Consider the following 25,846-nt stretch of genomic DNA (forward strand, 5'->3'; position numbering starts at 1 on the left):
AGAGAGATCGCTGGTTTCTTTAGTAGCTGAGACTTGTGTGGTTTTCTGCTGGGTGATTTAGTCCCATGAGTCTGTGCAATCTAACACTGGATCTAATATTCTCTAGAACAGGCCTGTGTCTCTGAGTTGGAAGATTTTTTCATTCATTGTTATTGAGATTGTATACAGATCACGAAGCTTTTCCACTGGTTTCCTTGAATGTCTCACCACTGATGACAACACATTCGACAGTCTTTCTCCTCTGATCAATGCTTTCCAAATTATACTCTTTTCAGAGTCTGCATGTTCATTAATGCGCTTTAAATACTGCTCATTTAGTTTAGTGTTTGCTTAATAAAGTACTAACTACTGCACAGTAATACCGGTGCCCTGTTATTTTGTGATACTGCACATTAGCTTAATAACACTGTCCAGTAGGCTATTACCATGGTTTTTAACTGCCACACTACTAGGCAGCATTATTAGGTTAATGTGCAGTAAGTGTCTCATGTAGACGTGTCCTCAGAACTGGAAACCATTGAAAACTGTATTCTTGCCCTTGGAAACTCTTAAATCTCTCTCCAAGCTTTGGGTTTCCTAAGACAGGTAAGAAACAGTAAAGATTGAGTTTGCAATGTTGATACTTTGAAGTCCATTTTGAGGCAACTATCTAAGAATAGTCTGATCTTTCAAAGATGCTGCATGTCTTCAGATTCCACTGAGCTTTGTTGGGAGGTTCTAGGCAAGTTAAAATGGAAAAATCAGAAATGTACATCAATGATTAGAAAGATTTAGCACTTGTCCCATTTGTCCCATTTGTGCCAATAGCTTTTTTGGGATGTATAAGTATATAGATACATAATAGTATAAGAATAGTATAATTTAAAACATATATACAAGGTCCTACCATAGCTCAGTTTTGAAGTTTGCATTTATACTAACACAAAATCTCAATGTGAGACTGCCAAAACCCTCAGGTTTGGCCTGGTTTCTAGCAAGAGCTGTTGGCTGTTTTTACATGCCACAGGGGTTTCCTTTAGTTTAATTCTTCCTAAATTGAAGTGGTGGGTTTTTAAAAACATTGCTTCAATTTAGGGAGAATTAAACCGAAATAAACCCCTGTGGCTTGTACACAAGTGTTGGGCCCGATCCTTATCTGCCTCTCCAGTGGCAGGAGGGTGGGGGGGGGGTGCAAGCTGCCAGTGGGCCGAGTGGTCTCTTAGCTGGGGGGGGGGATGCTTCCCTCCGTGGTGCTGATGGTGCCCCCAGGCAGTACCCGCCTGCAGACACCCAGCCTGGGTGGTCCCTGGGGGCACCATAGCTGCAGAGGGAAGGACTGGCTCCCCCACAGCCATGGAGGGAAGCACCAGGCCCCCCCACACAGCTCAGACAGGCAGGCAGGCTCCAGGGAGGAGGGGGGGGGGGAGGGAAAAGATCAGGCTCATCACTATGTTTTTTTTCCTTCAGTGGAGCCTGCCTACAGTCTGCCACCGGGCTCCCTGCATGGGCTGCCTGCCCAGCCCCTGAGCTGCATGGGGCCCAGTGCTTCCCTCTGTGGCTGTAAGGTAGCAAACTAAAACACCTTGGAGGTGTTTTATTTTGCTATATCCCAAAGTCATTTAACGTGCACTATTCCGACAGTGTAAACAGTTGCGCCATTAAAGTGGTGTAAAAGGGCATTTAAACTGTTTTAAAGGCCAATTTTGTGGCGTGTACAAAGTCCCGTTGAGGTCTCTTGAGATTCCATATGGTTTCCATGAGGAACCATCACCTTCTCCCTGTCCTGTGAACTTCAGCCACAGCTTTGCCCAGCACTTAGGCACAAGCTCTCTTTAAATGCAGGCTACACTTGTGCTTAGAGCCTCTTGAGAAGCTGGGTTCAAATTTCAGGCTTGTCCTGATGTTGCCTGTTCTGGAGATTTATTTATTACAAATGGCTTGCACAGTGCTGCAAGCCTGCCACCAGGTTCCTCTCCCAGATACTTTATTTTAATAAATGTGTATTGAATGCTTCGTTTAACTTAACTGTTGTGAAGCATCAAGAGACACGGTGCTTGGATGAGCAGTTATGTAAGTGCAATTTGTTGTCAATTTTATTTTTATTTTTTTTTGCATGTCTCAGAATTAGCATTCAGTCAAAGACCAGCAGCTCACAGCGCCCGTGTGCAGAGGAAACAGGCAAGAGAAAGAGAGCTTAGTGCCTCCACAAGCATTACCCGTGCCTCTTGGCTTATCCCCAGCTGCTTATTCGACTCACTTGCAGATCAGTCCCCTGACCGTCCTTCCAGCTATCCTAGCTATTTTGGTGTCTGAATTCTGAGAACATACTGAAAGCTCAGGGCTAGGCTAGTAAATACGCTTAATTCAATTTGCTTGAAGTTACCGAACATACGACTCTTGTTTCTTTACCCCTGTGGTGAGGGAATTTGCTTTAATTAATTAATCATTCCTTTAAAGGCATGTCCTGGTGAAAGGACAGCAAAGTGAAGTTCTCCAGTTATCTCTGGGATTGGTTCAGTCTTCACGGTGGCCGTGGGAGCTTTGCATGCACAGGTCTGCTCCGACGTAGGGACTCTGCAGCCAGGGGTCTGCGGGAATGTCCTCCTCTGTGGCCCGCTCAGTTCTTGACTTCTCTGCTGCTGCTATTAATAGAGGAGTCTCCAGAGTGTTTCTGTGTATATGATATTGGCACCCTATTTAGCAGCTACTGGACTGACTCTGTCAACACATTTAGGGTACATCCAGCTATCAAATGAGGGGGACTCACAGTGGCTATCCAGCCATTAAGGGTAAAGATGAAAAAGTTTCTATCACCTGAGATCACCATCACCGGCATCTGATGAAGTGAACTTTGCTTTATGAAAACTTGCGTGCTGGCTCTATATTATTTACTTACTCCGTAAAGGCGCATATCTATCCTGGTTTCTTCCATCACCTGAGCCACCCAACCTCCTAGCAGTCCTCTCTGGTTATCATGGGGAAAGTGCCATACTTTAGTAGGGAATGTACTACCCCAGGGTAAAGTATAACGAGTAGGCTCTGTCTGTGGAAGATGTCATGTACTAGCACAGAATGCATATGACAACTAGTGTTTAATTAAGTAGAAAACATGTAAATTCCAGAATTTCTCTCAGGTACACTGCTGGGACTTCCATTAATGCCAGTTGGAACCATACCTATGCATTGTTATTTCAGAGTTGTTTCTGTATTCTTAATTAGAAGCTGTGTTTCAAGTGGGTTTGGCCACTTAAAACTGAAGGGCCCGTAGAAGGGCCCACTTCTCCCATAGAAAAATGTGTCTATTGCAAGAATAAAAAAGAAGTAGAAATGTTTTATAGAAACTTGTTGTTCAGTGGAAATTCACCCTGCAGACCTGGAAATCCTTTGCCAGGCAGGAGAAATATTAACAAGCCGCAATTACTTGGCATAATTACCTAGTAACCTGCAAGAAGATAGTATTTATTTGTAGTGAAAAGGTTTTTCCCTCGCAAGTAGTCTGTGTATGACATGTGAGGTTAGCAAAAAGGCTAAGTGAGTCCTATGATATTATGTACTACCCTCAGCATAAGAATTTCTAGTGATACTGTAGATATTAGTAATATGATGCTAATCAAGATTGTATTAATATCATATTATGATCATATTAATATCATATCATATCATGGCTGGAAAAACCCATTCCTAGCCTAAGTTAAAACTTTGTTCTTCTGTCTTCCTTCCACAGCCCCTCTGCCTTTGCAGAGGAAGAGAGCAAGCAAATGATGCACTTCATTGTTTCATGTTATTTTGTAAGCTACCACTCAGCATATTTCAGCTAATGCTGCCTTGTCAGAGCTATAATTTACTTACAGAGGAAGTGTAGTGTGTCTTCTCATATGTCAGCCAGTGGCCAATTCTGCAATAAATCACATCACAGCCTCGCATACAGAGGAGTCCCTTTTTGTGCTTCAGCACTGAGCTGGATAACTTAGCAACAAAAAACCCACCCCATGCCAATTCCTGCTTTGTGAGAGAAGATGGCATCTTCATTGAGGGATGGGGATTGCTACCAGAAGATGAATTTGTGTGCTTCGTCAGCAGTGCAAAGGCACAACAGCTCTATCTAATCTATCAATTTCCTCTTTTTTAAATGGATTATTGGAAAAAAGAATAGCTGGGCCTGTTTTGTCAGAGCAGAGGCATGCAGGCTCCTAGCAGGATGTGGGGAAGCTCATGGACTTCTGGACAGATGCCATCTTGTTTGCTATGGAAGTGTGACCTGCAGAAAGACATCCTCGTTGCTGCTATTTATCAAGGAAGAGAGTTGAGGTAATGGGAAAGGAGAAAAAACCCAGTTTGCCAGTTCAGAAGACCAAAGGCCTTTATGGGCAGTATTTCATGGTGCCCAGAGCAGTGTCCAGATTGCAGGCTCTTGGTATAGTGGGCTGCCTGCATAGCAAGAGAGAGTTTCTGATCTCTTGACTAATCCAGACCAGATACCCACAAAAGGTTTGGGTGCAAATGTGCTAAGAAAGGTGGTTGCTGCTGATAAAACTTGCGGCCACTTGTACACATTCTTGACTTTCTCTAAATAAATATATTCTCTGGGGTTTTTTGTCTCTCACAATGTACCATGATGATTCCTATAACTATTTTGCCCATTATAGGTTTAACACTCACAGTTCGTTAATGTGATATTACAAGTGAAAGACGCTAGATGGCATCTCATAACAATCTACCCTCCCGACCTTCTGCTACTAAATTACAGCAGGGGCCAGTTTTGGAATGTAAAGTGTGTCACGCATGGTGCAACAGGCATATTGTAATAAGTGTTAATATTACAATTAATAGAAATGGACCCCTGTCCAGCCCTCAGGGGTGAGGGTGGGGACCCCATGCTTGCTGGGGCATGCTCTCACCTGCTCCATTTTCTGGTGCCCAGCACTGCAGTTTTGGGTGCTCTTCCTGAGAAATATACTGGCTTGGTCAATTTGGGATGGTGGGGTCAGACTGTTTTTGCTTTTTGTTGCTGTGCAAAATACGCCCCCCCTGTACGGCAAGTTCACCCTCTTGGTGAGAAGTGACTTTATCTCTGTCCTACACTCTCCCTCTCCTCCACTGTCCCCCCCTTTTCTCCAATTGGCATTTCAGGCTCAGCTAGCAGTGACCTGCCCTGTCCTGCTGTGGGATGGTATTTTTTGTATACCACTCATGGTACACATTGCAGTGCAAAGCTTTGGGTTTCCCAGTGTGTGGGTGGGCTGTACATTGCGAGGCTGGCTGACGCTCTACTGGACCTTAATATCATGGAGATTCGAGAGAAGACAAATTCCTAGCCGATCCCATTTAGGACCCCCAACATGGTACCAAGAAGGTATTGTTTCTTCCTCTGTATTCCTCAGTGTTGTGTGCAGCTCATCCCTGCTACTGTTGAACCAAGGGCAAGTTCTGCCTGGTCCTGACCCTAAGGATGGACTGGGATATTCTGGCCCCATGGCTTAGTAGCAGCATGTCCCAAGAGATATGATGCTGCAGTTTGTGCTTCATAGCACCTGCAGAGTGGGCCTTGTTTTCCTGCCAGCAATCTCTGCAGCTTCTCCAGGAGAAGCACGGATGGTGTTTCCAGGAGCGGCCATGCCTGTAGGGCTTCTTGGCTGGCTTGGAGGGAAGGGAAATGAAGATATCCAGAAGGAGGCATCATCCTATACTCTTTTCTTCCTGTAGCTTTATACAGCATCACACTTTGCCTTTAATCAACTTGTCTATTGTCTTGTTCACACATGGCAGATCACTTTATACTTTGTTGTACAGTGTGGCCTAGGATTTAGAGTAGAGCCCTGGGAATTGCTATGCTTAGGGCTTCTCTCCATGCAGGAAGTATGCTTCCTTAACTAATGGGTTTTTATATCCATATCAGTTATGATGCATTAAGCACTTGAGATTCTCAGGTGGGAAGCACTAGAGAAGTGCAACATGCAGTGCTAGCATTGTGTTTTGGTGTGTACACGTCCAGCTGCCTGGAAAGTGCTGGAGAAGCATCTGAAGTATCTGATTCACTGTAACCCTATGCTTTATATCCTCACTTATCCCCATGTGAAGTGGATGTAAAGCATAGCCATTCAGATACAGTTGCATTTTACACAGTCCTTGCAAACCCTTTGCTCTGCGGGAATAGATGAATGGAGCTGATTTTTTTTAAATCCGTCATCTACTAAGGTACAGATGAGCTTGATGAAGAAGACTCACAACTTCTTTAGTGTGGAACGAGAGGTAACATTTTCAGTCATAATGAATGCTGCCAACTCGCCTCCTCAGCAGGGCCTTTGGTTCATCTGATTACAACATTGTAATATTAGTTGGAGGTGAAACAGATTTTATTCCATGCCCCACTTATAATGAAATGTGGCTTGATGAAATGCATCCGTGGAGAAAAAAGGAGAGCTTGTAGCAGAGGGAACTGAACAAGGATAGCTTCTCAGTTACATGCACCAAACTGAAGGAAGACAGAGTCTGCCTCATTTATCTTAGGAAGAAAGGATTGTCCATTGTGACAAAATCAGTCAGATGTGGAAGGTGAAACACTGAAGGCTCATTACGCTAATTAGGGCAGTGCTCAGCTGTAGGGAGGCAAGCAGAAGCGGGCAGAGTAATGCCTCAGAATAGCATGTGCCCAAGAGGAAGCATTTTTGCATCATGGATTCATTCGTCTGTGCCAAAAGGGTAAAACCCTGCTGCTACCATCCTGAGTTGGAAGGAGACCTTCAGTGGCATCATTAGACTGGTTGGCAGCCAGATGGCACAAGTGTCTTTCAGGAAGATAAGTTCAGCTGTGCGTGCTCATGGTCCAATACAGATGAGAGGGAAGCAGTGGAAAGCTCCACCTTAAAAGCGGAGCAGGAAACCAGGAAGGCACCAGGAGGTCAACTCCATAAGCAGCAAAGAAACAACAGCCCTTCTGTACCCTTTATGAATCTTTCAGCTGTCCAAAATGGCTAGGAGAAACTGGGCCTTCCCTTTCTATTACTGATGTTTGCCAGCAGAAGAAATTCAGGGTACTGTGAAATTTTGAGACGACTTTCCAGCTTTAGTTTCACCATCTAAGGCATGCGATTGCTGAACAGCTGTGATAGTCAGGGAGTCTTTGCTGAGGATAAAAACCAGTCTAAGAGCAGGGTGTGCCCTACATTGGGAGTGAGGCACATTAGCTGAGCTGCAGGTGGGCTTTCAGAATTGGAATAACTGGAGTAATTGCAAGCGAGGGTTAAGATGATCAGGATACTCTTGCACATGTGGGGAGAGGAGTAGAGCTGCAATAGCAGGGCATGTCTCAGGGTAGCAATGAGGTGCACTGGATAGCATGTGGGAGGGGTACAAGCAATAAAATAGTGAAGGGCTGTGCGGTGAGGTGAGTTAGTTTAACTGGATGAGAGAATCCAGCACGGTGGGCATCCGATCTGGCGGGGCTGCCATCCTTCACCTTCATGAGCACTGGGTTTTATTAACACCCCATCCTTGCCCCCTACATAATAAGAGTGACAACAAAAAAGAACAAGAAAATGCCCAGCTTCCCCAAGGTTTCTCATGTTCTTCTGGTCCAGAAATTGAGGTCTGTATGGTGCATTTTGGAGGCTGGGAAAGAGAGTTATGCTTTTCTCTGAAAAATTTAGCATTGCTCACTGTCAGAAAAATAGTTCTGCACTTATCCATCATGGTGCTTTCAGTCAGAAGGGATGAGTGCAGGTGTCTTGTGGGCTGGGAATTTTTGTTCATCAGTCACTGTGTACATGCCTTGTGGCTTTTCACCTGTGTTTCATAACATACAAGTGATAACCTCACTCCTTAATATCCCAGGGCAAGGCAAGAGCAACACTATCACCACTTGTTGGATTAACTGGTAAGAGAACAAACACTTTTCTCCAGAGAGCCCTCTGGCTAGTTCAGTACACACAACTGGATTTCATAAGGAGCTATAACTATCCCACATCCTATAGGAAAAAGAAATGCTGCAGCAGTGATCCACAGCACTGCAGGAACAAACACCATAAGCATTAGTGTCTTTGATTATCGCTATAGAAAAGGGTGTACAGTTGTATGTTGTCTGCTGTAAACTGGGATAAGCAGCTCTCAAAGAGCCCTTAACATCACAACTGATATCAGGAAGTTTTTCTTCCTTTATTTGTAGCCCTTAGGAACTTCAGCATCTGTAAGATCAGTTCTCATCCCATCCTGGACCTTCCAGAGCCCAGGAGTGGCCTGATAACAACATGCTATGCTGCACCTCATCTAAACATATTTAAATCACTTTAAATATAAACCTCCCCTGCTTCATGTATATGCTGCAGCACATGTACAGTCTGTCACCCTCTGAGAGTATGGAAGGATATGGCATCTGCAGTCTGCTTCTAGTTTCTAATCTAAATGCTCAGGATTTGGTCCAAATATCTTTCCTGACCGATATCTAGCTTCATTGTTAATATAAAGTGAACGTAATTGTCAGTGGAACCTTCTTTCTGAACATGGCCATGCTAGAGTTGTTTCTTTGCCTCTCTCCCAGTTTTCCTTGCTGCTGAGACACCTTCTATGGTCATGGGATGGACTTTATAGGCTGCCTGGGTGAAGCTCTGCATCTCTGTACAGGGGCAGAATACCTGACCGTTAATCATCCTCAGGCTGAATAATGCAGGCTGGCATACAGATGTCAGCCATCCTGACAGATGTGGATTTGTCCTGATTTCCTTAGACCGCTTTCCCTTCCAATTGTGCAGAATACTCAGAGAGCCCCAGAGTCATCAGGGGACGCTGTGCTTCAGTGGTGTTGTGTCAGTAGGCGTTGATAATCATGCTGCAGCACCACAACACAACACCACTGTACGGTGACGTAGCACCGTGATGGGGATGTGGAAGTGTCCAATATATCTGTACTGGCCCTTGTTTGAAGGCTTAAAGGGAAGGCTGGCATTAAATCCAAGTCCTTCTAACATCTTCCTCCAGCTTATGAGCAACAGCCTTATTGGTGATGCAGCTTCCTCAGATCTCCGGAGTCTTGTCTCTCTGGAAACACAGTGTCAAAATCTGTCAAGCAGAATAATGGGTTCCTGTTTTCCCTGGTTGTTCTGAGCATTCGGAGTAGCACCACCCCACCACCATAATGCAGATATTCCTTTGTCCTTTTTTGCTTGGCAGCAGCTATTTATAAAGCCCGGTAGGCTGCGTCTAGCCGAGGCTGCCCCATGCTGCTCAAAAGCATCCTGATGTTTGCTTGCATCTACTTCCCTTTATAGATATTCTTATCCCATACCAGCACGGCCGCCTGGTATTCGGATGCACAGTGAATGGTGATGTGGCTCTCTAAATATCAAACACGAGTCCCTTTAGATTTGATAGTTTGCCGTGCCCCAGGTGCTATTATTATCGGTCCTGACATCATTCACTCGATATGATGGGCCCTGTCTTTCCATTTATCTGTAATGGACAGGAGATTTTGAATCATCTTATCTTTCAACTGCAGCAACGTTTTCTCCTTAAAAAGTGACTTCCCTCTCTCTCTCTCCCTTTCCCCATTTCTTGTTTTCTCTCTGTTCAGTGTCTTTCTCGTTTTGCTTTATCCCCCTGTCTCTTTTCTCCCTATCTGTTTCTCTCTGTTTTTCTTTGTTTCCTTCTTTCTATTTACATCTCTCTCTCTCTCTCTCCTCATTTTTACTTCTCTCTGTTTCTTCCTATTTATGGGCCTCATCCCAAAGTCTATTGGATTTAAAGGAAAGATGTCCATTCTCTTCCATGGACCTTGGGACTCACACCCCAGGAGTCTATCAGTCTCTTTTGCCTGCACTTCTCTGTCTATGTGTGTGAAGCTAGAAACCCAAGTGCTCAGTGGCCATGCCTCCAAGGTAAAATTTCCCTGGCCAGCAGTGACACCTTTGAGTGACCACAATCCTCTGTATGTGCTGCTTTCTAAAAAAGAAGCAGTGGAGCCCTGTCCATATGGTGTTTTGGGCAGCTTGTTAGCACTGCTGAATGACAATACCCATTAGCCTACCTGTGGTACTACGTGGATGTGACTGAGTTCAGCAAGCAGTCTGGAGGGCGCACAACATTGTGCTTGAGGTTGCTGCTGTTGGGTTTAGTAAGATTACAGTGTAGATATGACTTTCCTTAGAGAGAGAGAGATCATTTAGACCAAGACAGTGTTTCTGAGACTCATTGAAGAAGGCTTGAAGTAGAAATAGTTTCTATATTTGTCCACTGACATTGCACATGCATAGTCATTGGCAGACCCATGCTGATTCCAGATGTGTTACTAAGAGCATAGGCTCTCCATGCTCTAATTCCCAAGGACATGCTGCTGCAGAGCTCAGCATGAGTAGGTTCAACACCTGTGTCCATGCCACCTCCTAGACCTTGCTTTCATTTTTCTAGCTGCTTTCAGGCTTGAAGATTTCTGGGATGCCTAAGGGCTTGTCTGCATTTGAAAATTAATGCAGTTTAGGGCAGGGCATGAATTTCAAGCTCAAGGCTGCGTGAATTTCAAGTATAATGCAAGAGAGGCCACAAGTGGCCGGTAGTGCACTGTGGAGTAGGAGCACCTTGTCCCTTTGGAGCTTAACTCACTTTTAAAGAAGCAAACTTGGCAGCTGTTGCCAAAGAACTGCTTGTGCATGCATGTGTTACAAGTTTAGGGAATGGTCTTGATCGATTCTGTCCTTATAACATGTTGCCTCATCCTGCTGGAAGAATGAAGAGAAATTTGACAAGGGCATGAGAAGGCCAAGTCAGTATGTGCTGAAAAGTGATGCATCATAGATTTCATGGATTTCATAGATTTTTAGGGTCAGAAGAGACCTTGGAAGATCATCGAGTCTGACCCCCTGTCCCTAGGCAGGACGAGCACTGGGGTCAGATGACCCCAGCCAGGTATTTGTCCAGTCTCCTCTTAAAAACCTCCAAGGTAGGGGAGAGCGCCACCTCCCTTGGAAGCCCATTCCAGATTCTGGTAACTCTTACTGTAAAGAAGTTCCTCCTAATGTCTAATCTGAATCTGCTCTCTGTCAGTTTGTGGCCATTGTTTTTAGACCGCAACAAGTCATCCAGGTAGCTTTGTGGGCACCAGTGATTCTTTGCATGGGCAATATTTCCCATTGTAAATATTAAGCCAAGTGTCATTGTGAGAACATCTTTTTATTACATCCATTCACAAAAGTAGCAAGGTAGCAGGGTTGGAGAATCTCTTTTGTTCAGACACCTTCTTATTCTGTTTTGGGGGGAAAAGGCCTTTGTGTAAGTTCTCACTCCTGCTTTTTTATGAGTTTCATATAGAAATCCTGCAACACCTCTTACAGCCTCACTGGGTGTTACAGAAGAGGAAGAGTAGTTTTCTTCCTTCTCTGGCAGCAAATGCACAGCACCATACTAAAGGCCTCTGCTCAGTCAGAGAGATGATCCTGTCTACACTAACACCAGTGGGTCTTGCAGCTACAAAGTCACATCTGAAACCCCTGATGGAACCACATCTGAAACCTTGCCTAGATCAGTAAAAGGAATAAGACCGATCCTGCGTAGATTTTTTTTCATGGAAATTATACTACCTCAAAATTCAGTCTAGATTAAGAAGACTTCTGTCTACTTAGAGGTGTAAAGCAAGGCAGTCATTTAGCAGAACACAGATCCAGACCCAACACACGGCATCAGAACAACAGAATTGCAATGTAGCTAGGTTTTACTGTATGGCAACACATCTGATTGAAGCTGTAAGAAATAGGGAATTGTAGGTAATCTCTACAGAAATATGCAGATAAATCTGTCTTTGCAAGTTGGAATTCTTTTCAGAGGCAAATGTTTTCATCATTTTCTTTGAGTTTCAGCTAGTCCCAGCCATGGTGGCAAGGAGTTTTGCTAATTCCTCTAAGGAGGAAAGACACGCAAAGCATTTAAAGCAAATCTACTAGCTTGGAACTGCGTGGTAACAAATGCCTTTGATTTGAGAAGTGAATTTCATTAAATCCTGGCAAACACACAAAAGCCAGTCTCGGCTTCCCGCTCCCTTTATTTGCTATCAGTACTTAAGATCAGCTTAATATTTTACCTTCACCCTTGGCTGCAAAGCATAACGGACAAAACCCTTATCTGTGAATGTCATCACTATTAGGAGAGGGAAAGAAAAAAGGAAAGAACCAGAGAATAAGGATGGCATGAAACTTGCAGTTCCTAAAGTAAATAGGCTTTTATAGTAAAATGGAAAAAAAAAAATCATCATATAATTTAATTAAGGCTCTACTACTCCCCAAGAGCAGTGAATACAGAATAATAGACAGCAGGGCTAATATTTAGAGATGGTTTAAAGGAATAAAGATGGCAATCATTGAAGAGAGGTGACCAAACTTTGGCGTGCCGTCTCCCATCTCCTACCCCTTTCACACGCCCCTGCGTCTTGGCCACATCTTACCTGATGTGCTAATGGAAATGCACTTTCTCCACTGATCTAATAAATAAATAATTACACTAAAAAAGGACTTTTTAAACAGAACATTCACTACAGCTATTGAGATAAGAAGCATTCAAAAGTTATTTGTGATTGATATGAATATGGTAGGATCAGATTAGCATGAACCTGGATCAGAGGAAAGCCACAGTTTGTATTACGGTAACACAAGCCATGAGTTGAAGTCTCAGAGTGACATTTGTGTTTGGAGTGAGGGTGTTCTGAACTGAATGAATTCACTGTGAAACAAATGTACCCACACCTATGTATTAAAACAGTAGTGTACTAACTCTGCTCCATTCACCTGACTCTCTTTAGCAGTATTTTGCAAGTGAAGCCTTTTGTATTCAGAGGCACAATGGACTAGATTCTGTAGTTGCGAGACACAAAGTCTGAGACTGTGTTACATTTTCCATTTAGGCTTGATACACCTTTCCCTTTAGGTCATCATGTTAGATATGTGGAAGACCTTTCTAATTATGAGGGCAATTAAAGAACAGTTTACTTAGAGAGGCTACAAAATCCCTAGCCATTCCATTTTTTTACAGTTTTTCAGTTTTCTGTCAGAAAAAACCAGAAACAGATGTTAGCTTTAGCTTGGTTTAAAATTAATCTCTGTATCTGCCTAAGCAACTGCTGTTCTTTATTAGAAGTAGCAGCTCACCTGTGTTAAGACTCCCACCTGGGCTGGGCTTCCATCTTAGTCTACATCTCCCATCATGCACCTTGACATTTTAGTTGCAGGAAGAGGCCTGGGCAGCTCAGGTAAACACCAGCCAATGTTAGTCCAACCCAAACTGAAAGGTTTTGATTCATGAACACTGAAAATGTAAAAACAAAATATTTCTGAGTATCTTTTGGAAGTTTTCATTCCATAAAAAGCCTTGCTTGTTTGATTTTGGATGGTCCAGGATGAAAATCAATGTGGAAGTATTGGAATTTCCCCTGGGATGGAAACTCTATTTCTTTTCTCTTTTTTAAATCATTGCTGCACATTGACTTAAGTAGACAGTAGCAGGGAAGGAACTGACCCTTAGTTTTTCTTGGTCTCTGGGGATGAAACTATGAGACTATGAAACTATGAAGTAAGGGCAGGTCAATGCAGCTGACTGAGTAAAGTGTGGATCCATATCTATTTAGAGGAGGCCTGGTAGCCAAGCATTTTATATCTGGGGAGGAATATAGCCGTTAATTTTAGTCAAGCTACCTATGTCAGGAAGATGAAGACGGTAAGAAGACTTTATTTGATGGGTTGTTAATAAACATGACATCAGGTTGCCAAGTTTTTATGTAAAAGTTTTTCAGCTGTAGTTATACACCAGCAAATTCTGACTTCTTGGGCTTCAGCCATGACAAATACTTTGCAACTTGCAGAATGGGTTCATTGATTCATAGGTTTAGAGATAGTAAGGGGCTGGAAAGGACCTTGCAAGATCATTGGGTCCAGCCCCCCCACCCCACTGTAGGCAGGAAAAACAATTGGGGTCAAGTGACCCCAGCAAGGTGACTGTCCAATCTCCTTTTGAAGGTTTCCAGGGTAGGTGACTGCACCACCTCTGGGGGGAGTTTATTCCACAGTCTGGACACCCTGACTGTGAAGGAGTTTTTCCTAGTGTTAAGCCTGAAATGGTCTTCCAGGAGTTTGTGGCCATTGCTCCTGGTTTTTCCCAAGGGTGCCCTGGTGAATACTTGTTCATTGAGCTCTTAATATATTCCCCTGATATAGCAGTCAGCTGCCACCAAGTCCCCTCTCAGCCTTCTCTTTTTTAGGCCGAATAGACCCAAGTCCTTCAGACTTTTCTCACATGGCTTGCCTTGCAAGTCCCTGATCATATGGATGGCTTTTCTCTGGACTCTTTCAAGCTTTTCCACGTCCTTGTTGAAGTGCAGTGCCCAGAACTAGGTGCAGTACTTCAGATGTGGTCTCACCAATGCTGAGTAAAGTGGAAGAATCACTTCCTTGGTTTTGCTTGTGATGCATCGGTCGATGCATGCCAGCGTGTTCTTTGCCCCGCTGGCTACAGCATCGCGCTGCTGGCTGATGTTCATACTATGGTCTATTATTAACCGTAGGTCCCTTTCAGTTGTGGTGCTAGTCAGTTTGGCGCCATCGAGTAAGTATGTTGGGGATTGTTCATCCCCAGATGGAGTGCTTTACACGTCTCAATGTTGAACTTTATCGGGTTGTGATCTGCCCAACTTGCCAGCCTGTCTAGGTCTGCCTGTATCTGCAGCTTATTTTCAAGTGTGACCACGCTCCCCATAACTTGGTGTTGTCTGTGAACTTGGACAGTAAGTTCTTCACCCGTACATCCAAATCATTGATTAAGATGTTGAAAAGCACTGGACCAAGCATGGACCCCTGAGGGACACCACTGGCCACTTCTTGCCAGGACGACACAGGTCCATTCATTAGAAGTCTCTGGGTCCTACCCTGCAGCCAGCTTCCTGCCCACCTGACTGTTGAGCAGTTAAGCCCAAAATCCTTCAATTTTTCCATGAGAACATCATGGGACACCAGATCAAAGGCCTTTTGGAAGTCTAGATACATCATCAACCTCCTCTCTCTTATCCAGGTGGTGAGTTATCTGGTCATAGAAGGAGATGAGATTGGTAAAACAAGACCTGCCTGTGACAAAGCCATGCTGGCTATCATTCGGAATCCTTCTGCAAGCATATCACACAGAGACTACTTGAATCCTAATTTTTTCCCAAGATTTTCCCTGGGATAGAAATTAAGCTAATTAGCTTATTGTTGCCTGGGTCCTCTCTCCTCCCCTTCTTGAAGATGGGCACAACATTGTCTCTCTTCCATTCTTTAGGGACCTCCTGTGAGCACCATGACTTTTGGAAGAGTTTCACCAGAGGTCTCATGATGACTTTAACCAGACCCTTCAGCACTCTTGGATGAAGTTCATTCAACACTGCTGACTTATAAATGTCTAATGTTTCTAACTATTCATGCACCAGCTCAACATCAACAATAGGCAGGCAGTCATTCTCACCATGCCCATTCTGAACCTTATCTAGTATGGCTTTTCCCTTAGTCCGGTAAAATACTGAAGCAAAGTAGTGATTCAGGAGTTCAGTTTTCTCCTGAGTGTCAGTAACCAGCTGTCCTGAGTTGTTAAGCAAGGGCCCCACGCCTCCATTTGTTTTCCTCCTGTTCCCTAAATATTCACAGATTCATAGATGTTAGGGTCGGAAGGGATCTCAATAGATCATCAAGTCCAACCCCCTGCATAAGCAGGAAAGAGTGCTGGGTCTAGATGACCCCAGCTAGATACACATCTAACCTCCTCTTGAAAACCCCCAGGGTAGGGGAGAGCACCACCTCCCTTGGGAGCCCGTTCCAGACCTTGGCCACTCGAACTGTGAAGAAGTTCTTCCTAATGTCGAATCTAAATCTACTCTCTGCTAGCTTGTGGCCATTATTTCTTGTAACCCCGGGGGTGCCTTGGTGAATAAATACTCACCAATTCCCTTCTGTGCCCCCGTGATGAACTTATAGGCAGCCACAAGGTCGCCTCTCAACCTTCTCTTGCAGAGGCTGAAAAGGTCCAGTTTCTCTAGTCTCTCCTCGTAGGGCTTGGTCTGCAGGCCCTTGACCATACGAGTTGCCCTTCTCTGGACCCTCTCCAGGTTATCCGCATCCTTCTTGAAGTATGGCGCCCAGAATTGCACGCAATACTCCAACTGCGGTCTGACCAGCGCCCGATATAGGGGAAGTATCACCTCCTTGGACCTATTCGTCGTGCATCTGCTGATGCACGATAAAGTGCCATTGGCTTTTTTGATGGCTTCGTCACACTGCCGGCTCATGTTCATCTTGGAGTCCACTAGGACTCCAAGATCCCTTTCCACCTCTGTGCCACCCAGCAGGTCATTCCCTAGGCTGTAGGTGTGCTGGACATTTTTCCTCCCTAGGTGCAGCACTTTGCATTTCTCCTTGTTGAACTGCATCCTGTTGTTTTCTGCCCACTTGTCCAACCTATCCAGGTCTGCCTGCAGCTGTTCCCTGCCCTCCGGCATGTCCACTTCTCCCCATAGCTTTGTGTCATCTGCAAACTTGGACAGAGTACATTTGACTCCCTCGTCTAAGTCACTGATGAAGACATTAAAGAGTATCGGTCCAAGGACCGAGCCCTGCGGGACCCCACTGCCCACACCCTTCCAGGTCGAGACCGACCCATCCACCGTGACTCTCTGGGTGCAGCCCTCTAGCCAATTTGCCACCCACTGGACTGTGTAGTCATCCACGTCACAGCCTCTTAACTTGTTCACCAGTATGGGGTGGGATACCGTATCGAAGGCATTCCTGAAGTCTAAGTATACGACACCCACCCCTCCTCCTGTGTCCAGGCGTTTCGTAACCTGGTCATAGAAAGAGACTAGATTGGTCAGGCACGATCTGCCCGCCACAAACCCGTGCTGGTTTCCCCTCAGCATAATTTGCCCTGCTGGGCTCTCACAAATGTGAGCCTTGATAATTTTTTCAAAGACTTTACCAAGGATGGAGTTGAGACTGACTGGCCTATAGTTGCCCGGGTCCTCCTTCCACCCCTTTTTGAAAATGGGGACCACGTTAGCCCTTTTCCAGTCCTCTGGGACTTGGCCCGTGCGCCACGAGCGTTCGAATATTCCTGCCAGTGGCTCTGCAATGATGTCAGCCAGTGTCTTCAGCACCCTCAGATGGAGCTCATCCGGGCCTGCCGACTTAAAGGCATCCAGTTCCTCCAGGTGACTCTGCACCATCTCAGAATCTACGTATGGAAGTCTGGTGCCTTGCTGCTGCCTCTCTACAACCCCAGTGAGAGACTTGTAGTGTCCCTCACTTAGGAACACTGAGGCAAAGAACTCGTTGAGAAGTTCAGCCTTGTCCCCCCTGTCCATCACCAATTGTTTCTGCCCATTTAGCAGGGGTCCTATTCCTCCCTGGGCCTTCCTTTTACTCCCAATATATCTAAAAAAAAATTTCTTGTTGTCTTTTACTTGGGTTGCCATCCTCAGCTCCATGGTAGCTTTGGCCTGCCTAACTGCCTCCCTACAAGCACGAGCAGAGGAGGTATATTCGTCTTTAGTGATCTCACCTTGTTTCCACTTTTTATGTGCTCCCCTTTTGGCCCTTAGGCTGCCCTGGATTTCTCTGGTCAGCCAGGGAAGCCTCCTGGCCCCTTTCCCTCTTTTGCCTCGCTCGGGAATTGTCTTGCTTTGTGCCCGAAGGATCGTTTCCTTAAGGCACAGCCACCCTTCTTGGGCTTCCATTTCTTCAAATCTCCTACTCTGCAGTGCGTCCTTGACTAATCGCCTGAGTTCATTGAGATCAGCTTTCCTAAAGTCTAGCACTTTCACCCTACTAGTTACCTTACCCACTCGACGTCTTATGGTGAATTCTATTATTAGGTGATCACTGTCCCCCAGATGACTACCGATCTGGAGGTCCCCTACCATGTCATCCCCTGTTGCCAATACCAGATCCAGTATGGCATTCCCCCTAGTGGGACCACGTACCTCCTGTGTCAGGTGGAGGTCCTGTACACAGGTTAGAAACCTGCGTGAGCGGTGGGACTTTGCTGTCTGCGTCTCCCAGCAGATGTCCAGATAGTTTAGGTCTCCCATGACTACCGCCTCTTTAGCTTTTATGGTCTCCGAGAGTTGCCTCAGGAGCCCCGCATCTCTTTCTTCCCCTTGATGTGGGGGTTTGTAGCAGACCCCTACCACCAAATCCCTTTCTCCTTGCCCCCCATGTAGCCTAACCCACAATCCTTCTACTTCCTCAACTTTGGATTCTGTCTTGATGAGGGTTGATGTATATTGCTCACTGACATAGAGCACAACCCCTCCCCCTTTTTTCCCCACCCTGTCCTTTCTGTACAATCTATAGCCCTCAATATGTACCGCCCAGTCGTGGGATGAATCCCACCAGGTTTCCGTTAGCCCCACTAAGTCATAGGTGTTTAGTGCAAGCAGGAGCGCTAGTTTATCCTGCTTGTTCCCCATGCTCCTAGCATTAGTATATAGGCACTTGAGCCCTACGACTGGTGCCCTTGGGCATTTGTGGTGCAGTAAAGGGCATGGACATCTGTTAGCTCAGGTTTTGTGCCACCATAAAAAATGCATGGCAACACAAAACTGATGTTTATTCTCAGCTAGAGTGAAATGATTTAACACATCCAGTGTTTCCTTTCAGTCACAACAAAGGGGTGTTACAAAATGGCTAAAAAGAAATCAAAGCTGGTAAGGGATTTAGGGTGGGGGGGAAAGATTGGGTGGGAGAGATGCTGACAAGATATCTCAGTGCCATGTGCTCGATTCAGCCTGTTGAGGGGAAACCTGCTTTTTCTAATCCATTATCGTTCTCTAGACAACTCTGCTAACAAGGGCCTCCCTCCATCATCTGTACTTTTATAAACTAATGCCTACTGATAGCAGCCCTGCTAATGCTTGTTGTGGCTGCTGCACTGTACATGGCCTATCATTAGTCTGTCACTAATGACTCATCAATGGAAGCTTGTTCTAATTCTCTTCCTCTTCATCTTTCATGAGCGTTTTTGCGAGGGGTAAAGTATTTGGGAAAAGTAGGGTCCCATGCCACTAGCCAGCTTCAGCATGTTGCATGGGTAAGCTTTATTCCTAAAATGCCCCATCTCTACCAACTCCCTTCCAAACCGACACATTTCCCCTTCCATAGCTATATCTATTTCTACACTTGAACTTCAACCCTGTTTTACTGCAATTGCAGTTTCAGTGTTGGGTCCTCATACAACTCCACCAGCGCAGTCCACTCCATTTCTGCAGCTGCCCCTGCTACTCAGTGTAGAGCAGTGATTCTCAACCAGGGTATCACCAGATCCTTGGAAGGGAGCCACAGAAAGCAGATAAGCACAAGTTTAGGATGTCCCCCATTAGTCCAACTAGCCAGCCCCTCTGCCAGGAGGTAAGCCCTGTGATAAGTTAGTTTTTGAAATGGGGTGCTGCTCAATTCACAGAAATGATGGAGGGCTACTTTGAGTCTAATGAGGGGTGCTCTAAGTTCACAGATGCCTGATAGAGGGGGCACAACAGGGCATGTGCCCCCCCCCCCCCGGTCCCAATTGGTCCCTGTCCCTGACTCCGCATAGCTCAGAACAGGGCATTTTTTTGCCACGCATGCCAGTGGCATATGAAGGGGTGGGGGGGAGGGGGGGCACTAAACCACAGCACAGAAGTATAGAAGTGGATATGGGGCTTTTGGCCTGCCCCTGGGCCCACCCACAAATTGTGCACCCCCAAACTCTGGAGGCACCAGTCACCCTGCTTGAGTCTAAAACGTTGAGAACCACTGGTCAAGAGTATGAGGAACACAAAAACTCTTTATAAATCAGCTTAGTCCTGACCTATAACACCTACAAATCCATTCTCAAGTCTCTGTACTGCCAATCAACAGGGCCTGAACGTGAAAGACCTTCTCATGAGCACTACACAGTAACCCACAAAGGGGTCTACAGACCTCCATCTTAAAGGATTTCTCCAGCTTCATCATTGTGGGCATGGGAGGGAATTGTTAGTACTACTGGCATACTTGCATGCGTGTGTCGGTGCGCTGGTGAGGTAGTCTCTGGAGAGGAGGTATTATCTGCATTATTTGTTTTCTGAAGATCGAAATCTGTAGCTGGACTTTGCTGGTCCTGTATCTTCTCTACTTCTAAAGTCCAGACACCAATGAAAAATAAGGAACATGGGCATGGGAAGGGCTGGAGGGAGTACATTTGACTCCCTCGTCCAAGTCACTGATGAAGACATTAAAGAGTATCGGTCCAAGGACCGAGCCCTGCGGGACCCCACTGCCCACACCCTTCCAGGTCGAGACCGACCCATCCACCGTGACTCTCTGGGTGCAGCCCTCTAGCCAATTTGCCACTCACTGGACTGTGTAGTCATCCACGTCACAGCCTCTTAACTTGTTCACCAGTATGGGGTGGGATACCGTATCGAAGGCATTCCTGAAGTCTAAGTATACGACACCCACCCCTCCTCCTGTGTCCAGGCATTTCATAACCTGGTCATAGAAAGAGACTAGATTGGTCAGGCACGATCTGCCCGCCACAAACCCGTGCTGGTTTCCCTTCAGCATAATTTGCCCTGCCGGGCTCTCACAAATGTGAGCCTTGATAATTTTTTCAAAGACTTTACCAAGGATGGAGGTGAGACTGACTGGCCTATAGTTGCCCGGGTCCTCCTTCCTCCCCTTTTTGAAAATGGGGACCACGTTAGCCCTTTTCCAGTCCTTCGGGACTTGGCCCGTGCGCCACGAGCGTTCGAATATTCCTGCCAGTGGCTCTGCAATGATGTCGGCCAGTGCCTTCAGCACCCTCGGATGGAGCTCATCCGGGCCTGCCGACTTAAAGGCATCTAGTTCCTCCAAGTGACTCTGCACCATCTCAGGATCTACATATGGAAGTCTGGCGCCTTGCTGCTGCCTCTCTACAACCCCAGTGAGAGACTTGTCGTGCCCCTCGCTTAGGAACACTGAGGCAAAGAACTCGTTGAGGAGTTCGGCCTTGTCCCCCCTGTCTGTCACTAATTGTTTCTCCCCTTTTACTAGGGGTCCTATTCCTCCCTGGGCCTTCCTTTTACTCCCAATATATCTAAAAAACAATTCCTTGTTGTCTTTTACTTGGGTTGCCATCCTCAGCTCCATGGTAGCTTTGGCCTGCCTCACTGCCTCCGTACAAGCACGAGCAGAGGAGCTATATTCATCTTTAGTGATCTCACCTTGTTTCCACTTTTTATGTGCTCCCCTTCTGGCCCTTAGGCTGCCCTGGATTTCTCTGGTCAGCCAGGGAAGCCTCCTGGCCCCTTTCCCTCTTTTGCCTCACTCGGGGATCGCCTTGCTTTGTGCCCAAAGGCTCGTTTCCTTTAGGCACAGCCACCCTTCTTGGGCTTCCATTTCTTCAAAACTCCTACTCTGCAGTGCGTCCTTGACTAATTGCCTGAGTTCATTGAGATCAGCTTTCCTAAAGTCTAGCACTTTCACCCTACTAGTTACCTTACCCACTCAACGTCTTATGTTGAATTCTATTATATAGGTGATCACTGTCTCCCAAATGGCTACCGATCTGGAGGTCCCCTACCATGTCATCCCCTGTTGCCAATACCAGATCCAGTGTGGCATTCCCCCTAGTGGGACCGTGTACCTCCTGTGTCTGGTGGAGACTGGATATCTAAAGAAGGACTTCTTATTGCCCTTAATTTCTGTTGCTAATTTAAATTCAGTTGCTGCCTTAGCCTTTCTAATCCGCTCCTGACAAGTGCAGGTCATTGTCGTATAGTTGTCCTTGGGGACTGTCCCAAGCTTCCATTGTTTGCATGCCTCTTTCTTCTGTTTCAAGAGGACCATGATATCCCTATTAAGCCAAGAGGGCTTACTGCCCTTCTGGTATGTTTCCTCTGCATGGGAATAGTCTTCTTTTGTGCTTCGAGGATCGTGTCCTTGAGGAACAACACTCTTCATGCACTCCTTTCACCTTTGGTCCCTGGTCCTGCAGCAGTTCCCCTACTATTGCCCTGAGCCTGTTGAAATTCACTTTTTTGAAGTCCAGAACTTCAACTCTGCTAGCTGACTTTCGTGCCTTGCAACAGACAGTGAATGTGATGGTTTCATAGTTGCTGTTGCCTTCTGTATACAAGTCCCTCACCAGATCATCTCCTTTGGCCAAGACCAAGTCTAGGAGAGTATTATCTCTGGTTGGCCGATGGACTTCCTGAGTCAGGTAGAGCTCTTTGATACAGGTCAGGAAGCAACGCGACCAATCTGACTTAGTCAAGTGTTCCTCCCAAGAGATGTCTGGGTACTTGAAGTCACCCATGATGACGTTGTTCCTTGTGCATGCAGCCTCTGCCAATTCTTGAGGGAACTCCAGATCAAGCTCTTCCCCCTGGTTTGGTGGTCTGTAGTATACACCTACAGTTAGGTCTCTCTCACTCTGCCCCCATCCCCCATGGTAGTTTGACCCCAAGGGTTTTGAGCCAGTCTTGTTTGAAGCGGATGTTGGCCTCCAAGGAGGTGTACTGCTCCCTTGCATAGAGAGCTACGCCTCCATCTGTCTTCCTTACTCGGTCCCTTCTGTGCAGGATGTAGCCCTCTATGGCTACGCTCCCATCATGTGAGGAGTCCCACCAGGTTTCTGTAATCCCTACTAGAACATATGCATACTGGAGAGTAGGAGGGCTGGCTCCTCCTGCTTTTTCCCCATGCTCCTGGCATTAGTGTACGGGCACCTCCAATTGAGACCCTCCAACTGAGTCTTCCAATTGAGACCCTCAATTTCCTGTCATGTTGAGGGAGAACCATTCCCTCAGCTCTTGCAAGAGTGGCTTTCCTAATGCCCCCAACTTCAGATCTTTCTTGTGTGCCAGTCCTCAGGCATGCACCAGTCAGTGTTTCCCCATCCCCCATTGATCTTAGTTTAAACCCCTATCTAGAAGATCAGCCATCCTGGCTGAGAACAGGGACTTACCCCTCCACGTGAGGTGGATCCCATCCTTTCCCAGGAGTCCTCTCTCCTTGAAGTGTGCGCTGTGTTTGAAGAAACCAAAACCCTCTTGGTAGCACCACCGCCAGAGTCGGCAGTTGACTTCTTCAACACATCCTTGCCTCCTAGGCCTGTGGTCCACAACTGGGAGCCTAACTGCAGTAGTCATCAATCTCCTGCTCATGGGACCTGATGGCATGAAGTCTGCCTACCTGGGCCTGGAGCTCAGTCACCCAGGACTCCAGGGACCTCACTAAGGAGCATACACCACAAGTTGGGGTGACCTTGCTCCTATTCCCAGTTTCTGACAGCCGTGCCAGGCAGCCCTTGGGGCTCTATCTGGATGGATGGAGGACTCAGTGGTGCAAGGGAAGGGAGCACCAGTTGAGGCTGAGGCAGGAAGCTGCAGGGTATGACACGTCCCCACTATTGTATGGTAATAGGCTATGCTACTACGTATGAACAAGGTAACTGAATTGCAAAGGAAGGGGGGCTCTGATTAGCGCAATAGTGAAAGTGGAATGGATCTTGTGATGTTGCCAGAAACCCCAAGATGGCATCAGAGCCTTGTTTATCTACATAAAAAATATAAAACACTCATGATTAACCTACTATTGTTTTCTCTCAGGCCTCCATTGCCTCTGCTCTTCCCCAACAGGCCCTTTCCCTCCAAGAATCCTCCTCAAGCACTGGCTGTGCTGAATCCTTTAAGTACAACATCAGCTACCTAGGGAAATTTGAGGCAGTATGTATCAATTGTGAGATCTTATTCACTGTACTCTTTTTCCATATGTTCTTTAGTTGGGGGACTGGAACAATCTAGGAGTTGTGGTTGAATGCCATGCAACACTTAGAATATATACCCTCAAGCGCATCTTAGTCCTACTTTGCCAGGCCAACATAACTGTTTTTCATTAGATGTCAATGATTTGAACATGGTGGGGCCCTACCACAAACTCAGATCTGATGAGGGTCCAACTCCTGAACTTTATCACAGTTTCCAAATGGCAATTCCAGTTAGAGCAAAGTCTCTATGTCAAGTGAGAGCCTTCCAAATTAAAACAAAGTGACCACTCATATTTGCATAATCACATAAAACATATGTAACAGTCCTCCATGCAGTCAAACATCTGGCCCAATCTTGCATTTGTTATAGAAACAAAACTGGAACATTCAACAGCTAAGGCAAGACTCTTTTTTTGGTCCAATCTGGGGGGGCGGGGGAGGGCCCATGCTTAGATTTTATTTAGATTTTACTTTGAGGTCAAACTTCATTTAAAGCCACGTGTTTTGAATAACAGTGCAGTGTAGCATGAAGATCTTACTGCTTTGTGCTTGAGATGGCTTCATTTCTCACGAGTTGTGGACACTGTAAATGAAATATCCAGCTATTTCATGTAGATGCCTACAAATATTCAAAATGGTCTGAGAGATTGGTTAGGCCAAGTGGAAGGCAAGGTAGATTTGCCAAGTGGAAGACAAGGTAGATTTTAGTTATATGATAACTAAAATAGATGGCTTTATCTGGTGTATTCATGCAGTTCTGAACTCAGTATTTTGAGAAGGATATAGAGAAACTGGAGAAAATTTGGAGGTGAATGACAAAGGTAATGGAGCTGGAATTCAAACTCTATGAAGAAAGGCTGAGAGAAATCAGATATGTTCAGTTTGAAGGAAAAGAGCCTAAGGGGGCACATGATAGCAGTTTTAAAATATTTGCGAGGCTGTCATAAAGAGGAGGTGGAGCAACTGTTCTCCCATGCCACAGAAGGCAGGAAACCAAGGAATGGGCTTAAATTTCAACAAAGCAGATGTAGATTAAATCTGTTAGGACAATATGACAATGCTGGCAAGGAAAGGTTTGGAATCTCCTTCACAGGAGGTTTTCAAGAGGCTGGATGAGTCTTTGTTTGCTTTTGGAAAAGTGCATTCTACATTTGTGCTGGGACTTGGACTAAACTACCCTGGAGGTCCCTTCCAACACTACGATTATGATTTGGACTAATTCCAGTGAAAATGATCCCCTGAGCTGGGTTTGAAAACCCACCCTTTATGCCATTTCATGTGACACAGACTTTATAGGCATTTTAGAATATTAGAAAAGGTCTTGGGCCTGTTTATCATTTCTGCTTGTGTAAAGCAAAGCTAAAGTAGTTATTGTAACTCCAACTGTGCAGGCCCTGGGGGGAAGAATAAAAACTGTAGAATTGTTTAAAATAAGCTTTTGTGGAGTTTTAATTCACTCAAGCACTTCTCTAAAATCTAGCTATCTATGCATTCACATCACAGCAGGTAAGTGGGCCCTAGTGCAGGACCTGTCCAGAACTGGGGACTCTGATGAATCTACTCAATGGCTTTTCTAATTTAAATGGTTTTTTTTTGTGGTTTCAGCCACCGGTGCTCCTTGAGTGGGGACGACCTGAACAGACAGTGGCTGGCTCCCAGCCCCCTGCTCCATCCAACCATTTATCACAGCAAGGGCTTCCTCTATTACCTGCGCAGTATTGGCCGGGCTCCACTGGTGAGTCTCTTCCATCCTCTTCTGTGTCAGTCACCAGATGGTGATCACTTGTACCAGGCTTCTAGAAAGGCTCCTTTCATTTCACAATCTCGATCCCAATGAGTTGGGGTCTCCAGCATTTTTGTGCTATGGGCATAAGGGAGTGCTTGGAGACTTCTGCTTTACTGAGTAACTACTGCCTCGGATCCATTGAACCAGTAACCCCATATTTTGAGGCTATTGCCCTGCCTGGACTACCAATCTGTGCCTAAGCTTGTCCATTTGTACAATGTGGATAACAATACTCATCTTTCATGAAGCTGTTATTGGTTCTAACATGAATACATCTGTAACAGTGTAAAATGTTATCAACCATTATTGTTAGTAAAATCATTATTG

General features: G+C 45.7%; 1 protein-coding gene across 1 annotated transcript in view; it reads left to right on the plus strand.

The window, feature by feature from the left end:
• AGBL1 (AGBL carboxypeptidase 1) overlaps window positions 1-25,846 on the plus strand; it is a 393,910-nt gene that overhangs the window by 172,418 nt on the left and 195,646 nt on the right. The window contains exon 18 of the mRNA XM_019477387.2: window positions 25,339-25,468. Within this exon, the coding sequence (XP_019332932.2) occupies window positions 25,339-25,468 (130 nt within the window). The remainder of the gene's footprint in view (window positions 1-25,338; window positions 25,469-25,846) is intronic.

Source organism: Alligator mississippiensis, chromosome 11 (assembly GCF_030867095.1).
Source record: "Alligator mississippiensis isolate rAllMis1 chromosome 11, rAllMis1, whole genome shotgun sequence".
Taxonomy (NCBI): domain Eukaryota; kingdom Metazoa; phylum Chordata; order Crocodylia; family Alligatoridae; genus Alligator; species Alligator mississippiensis.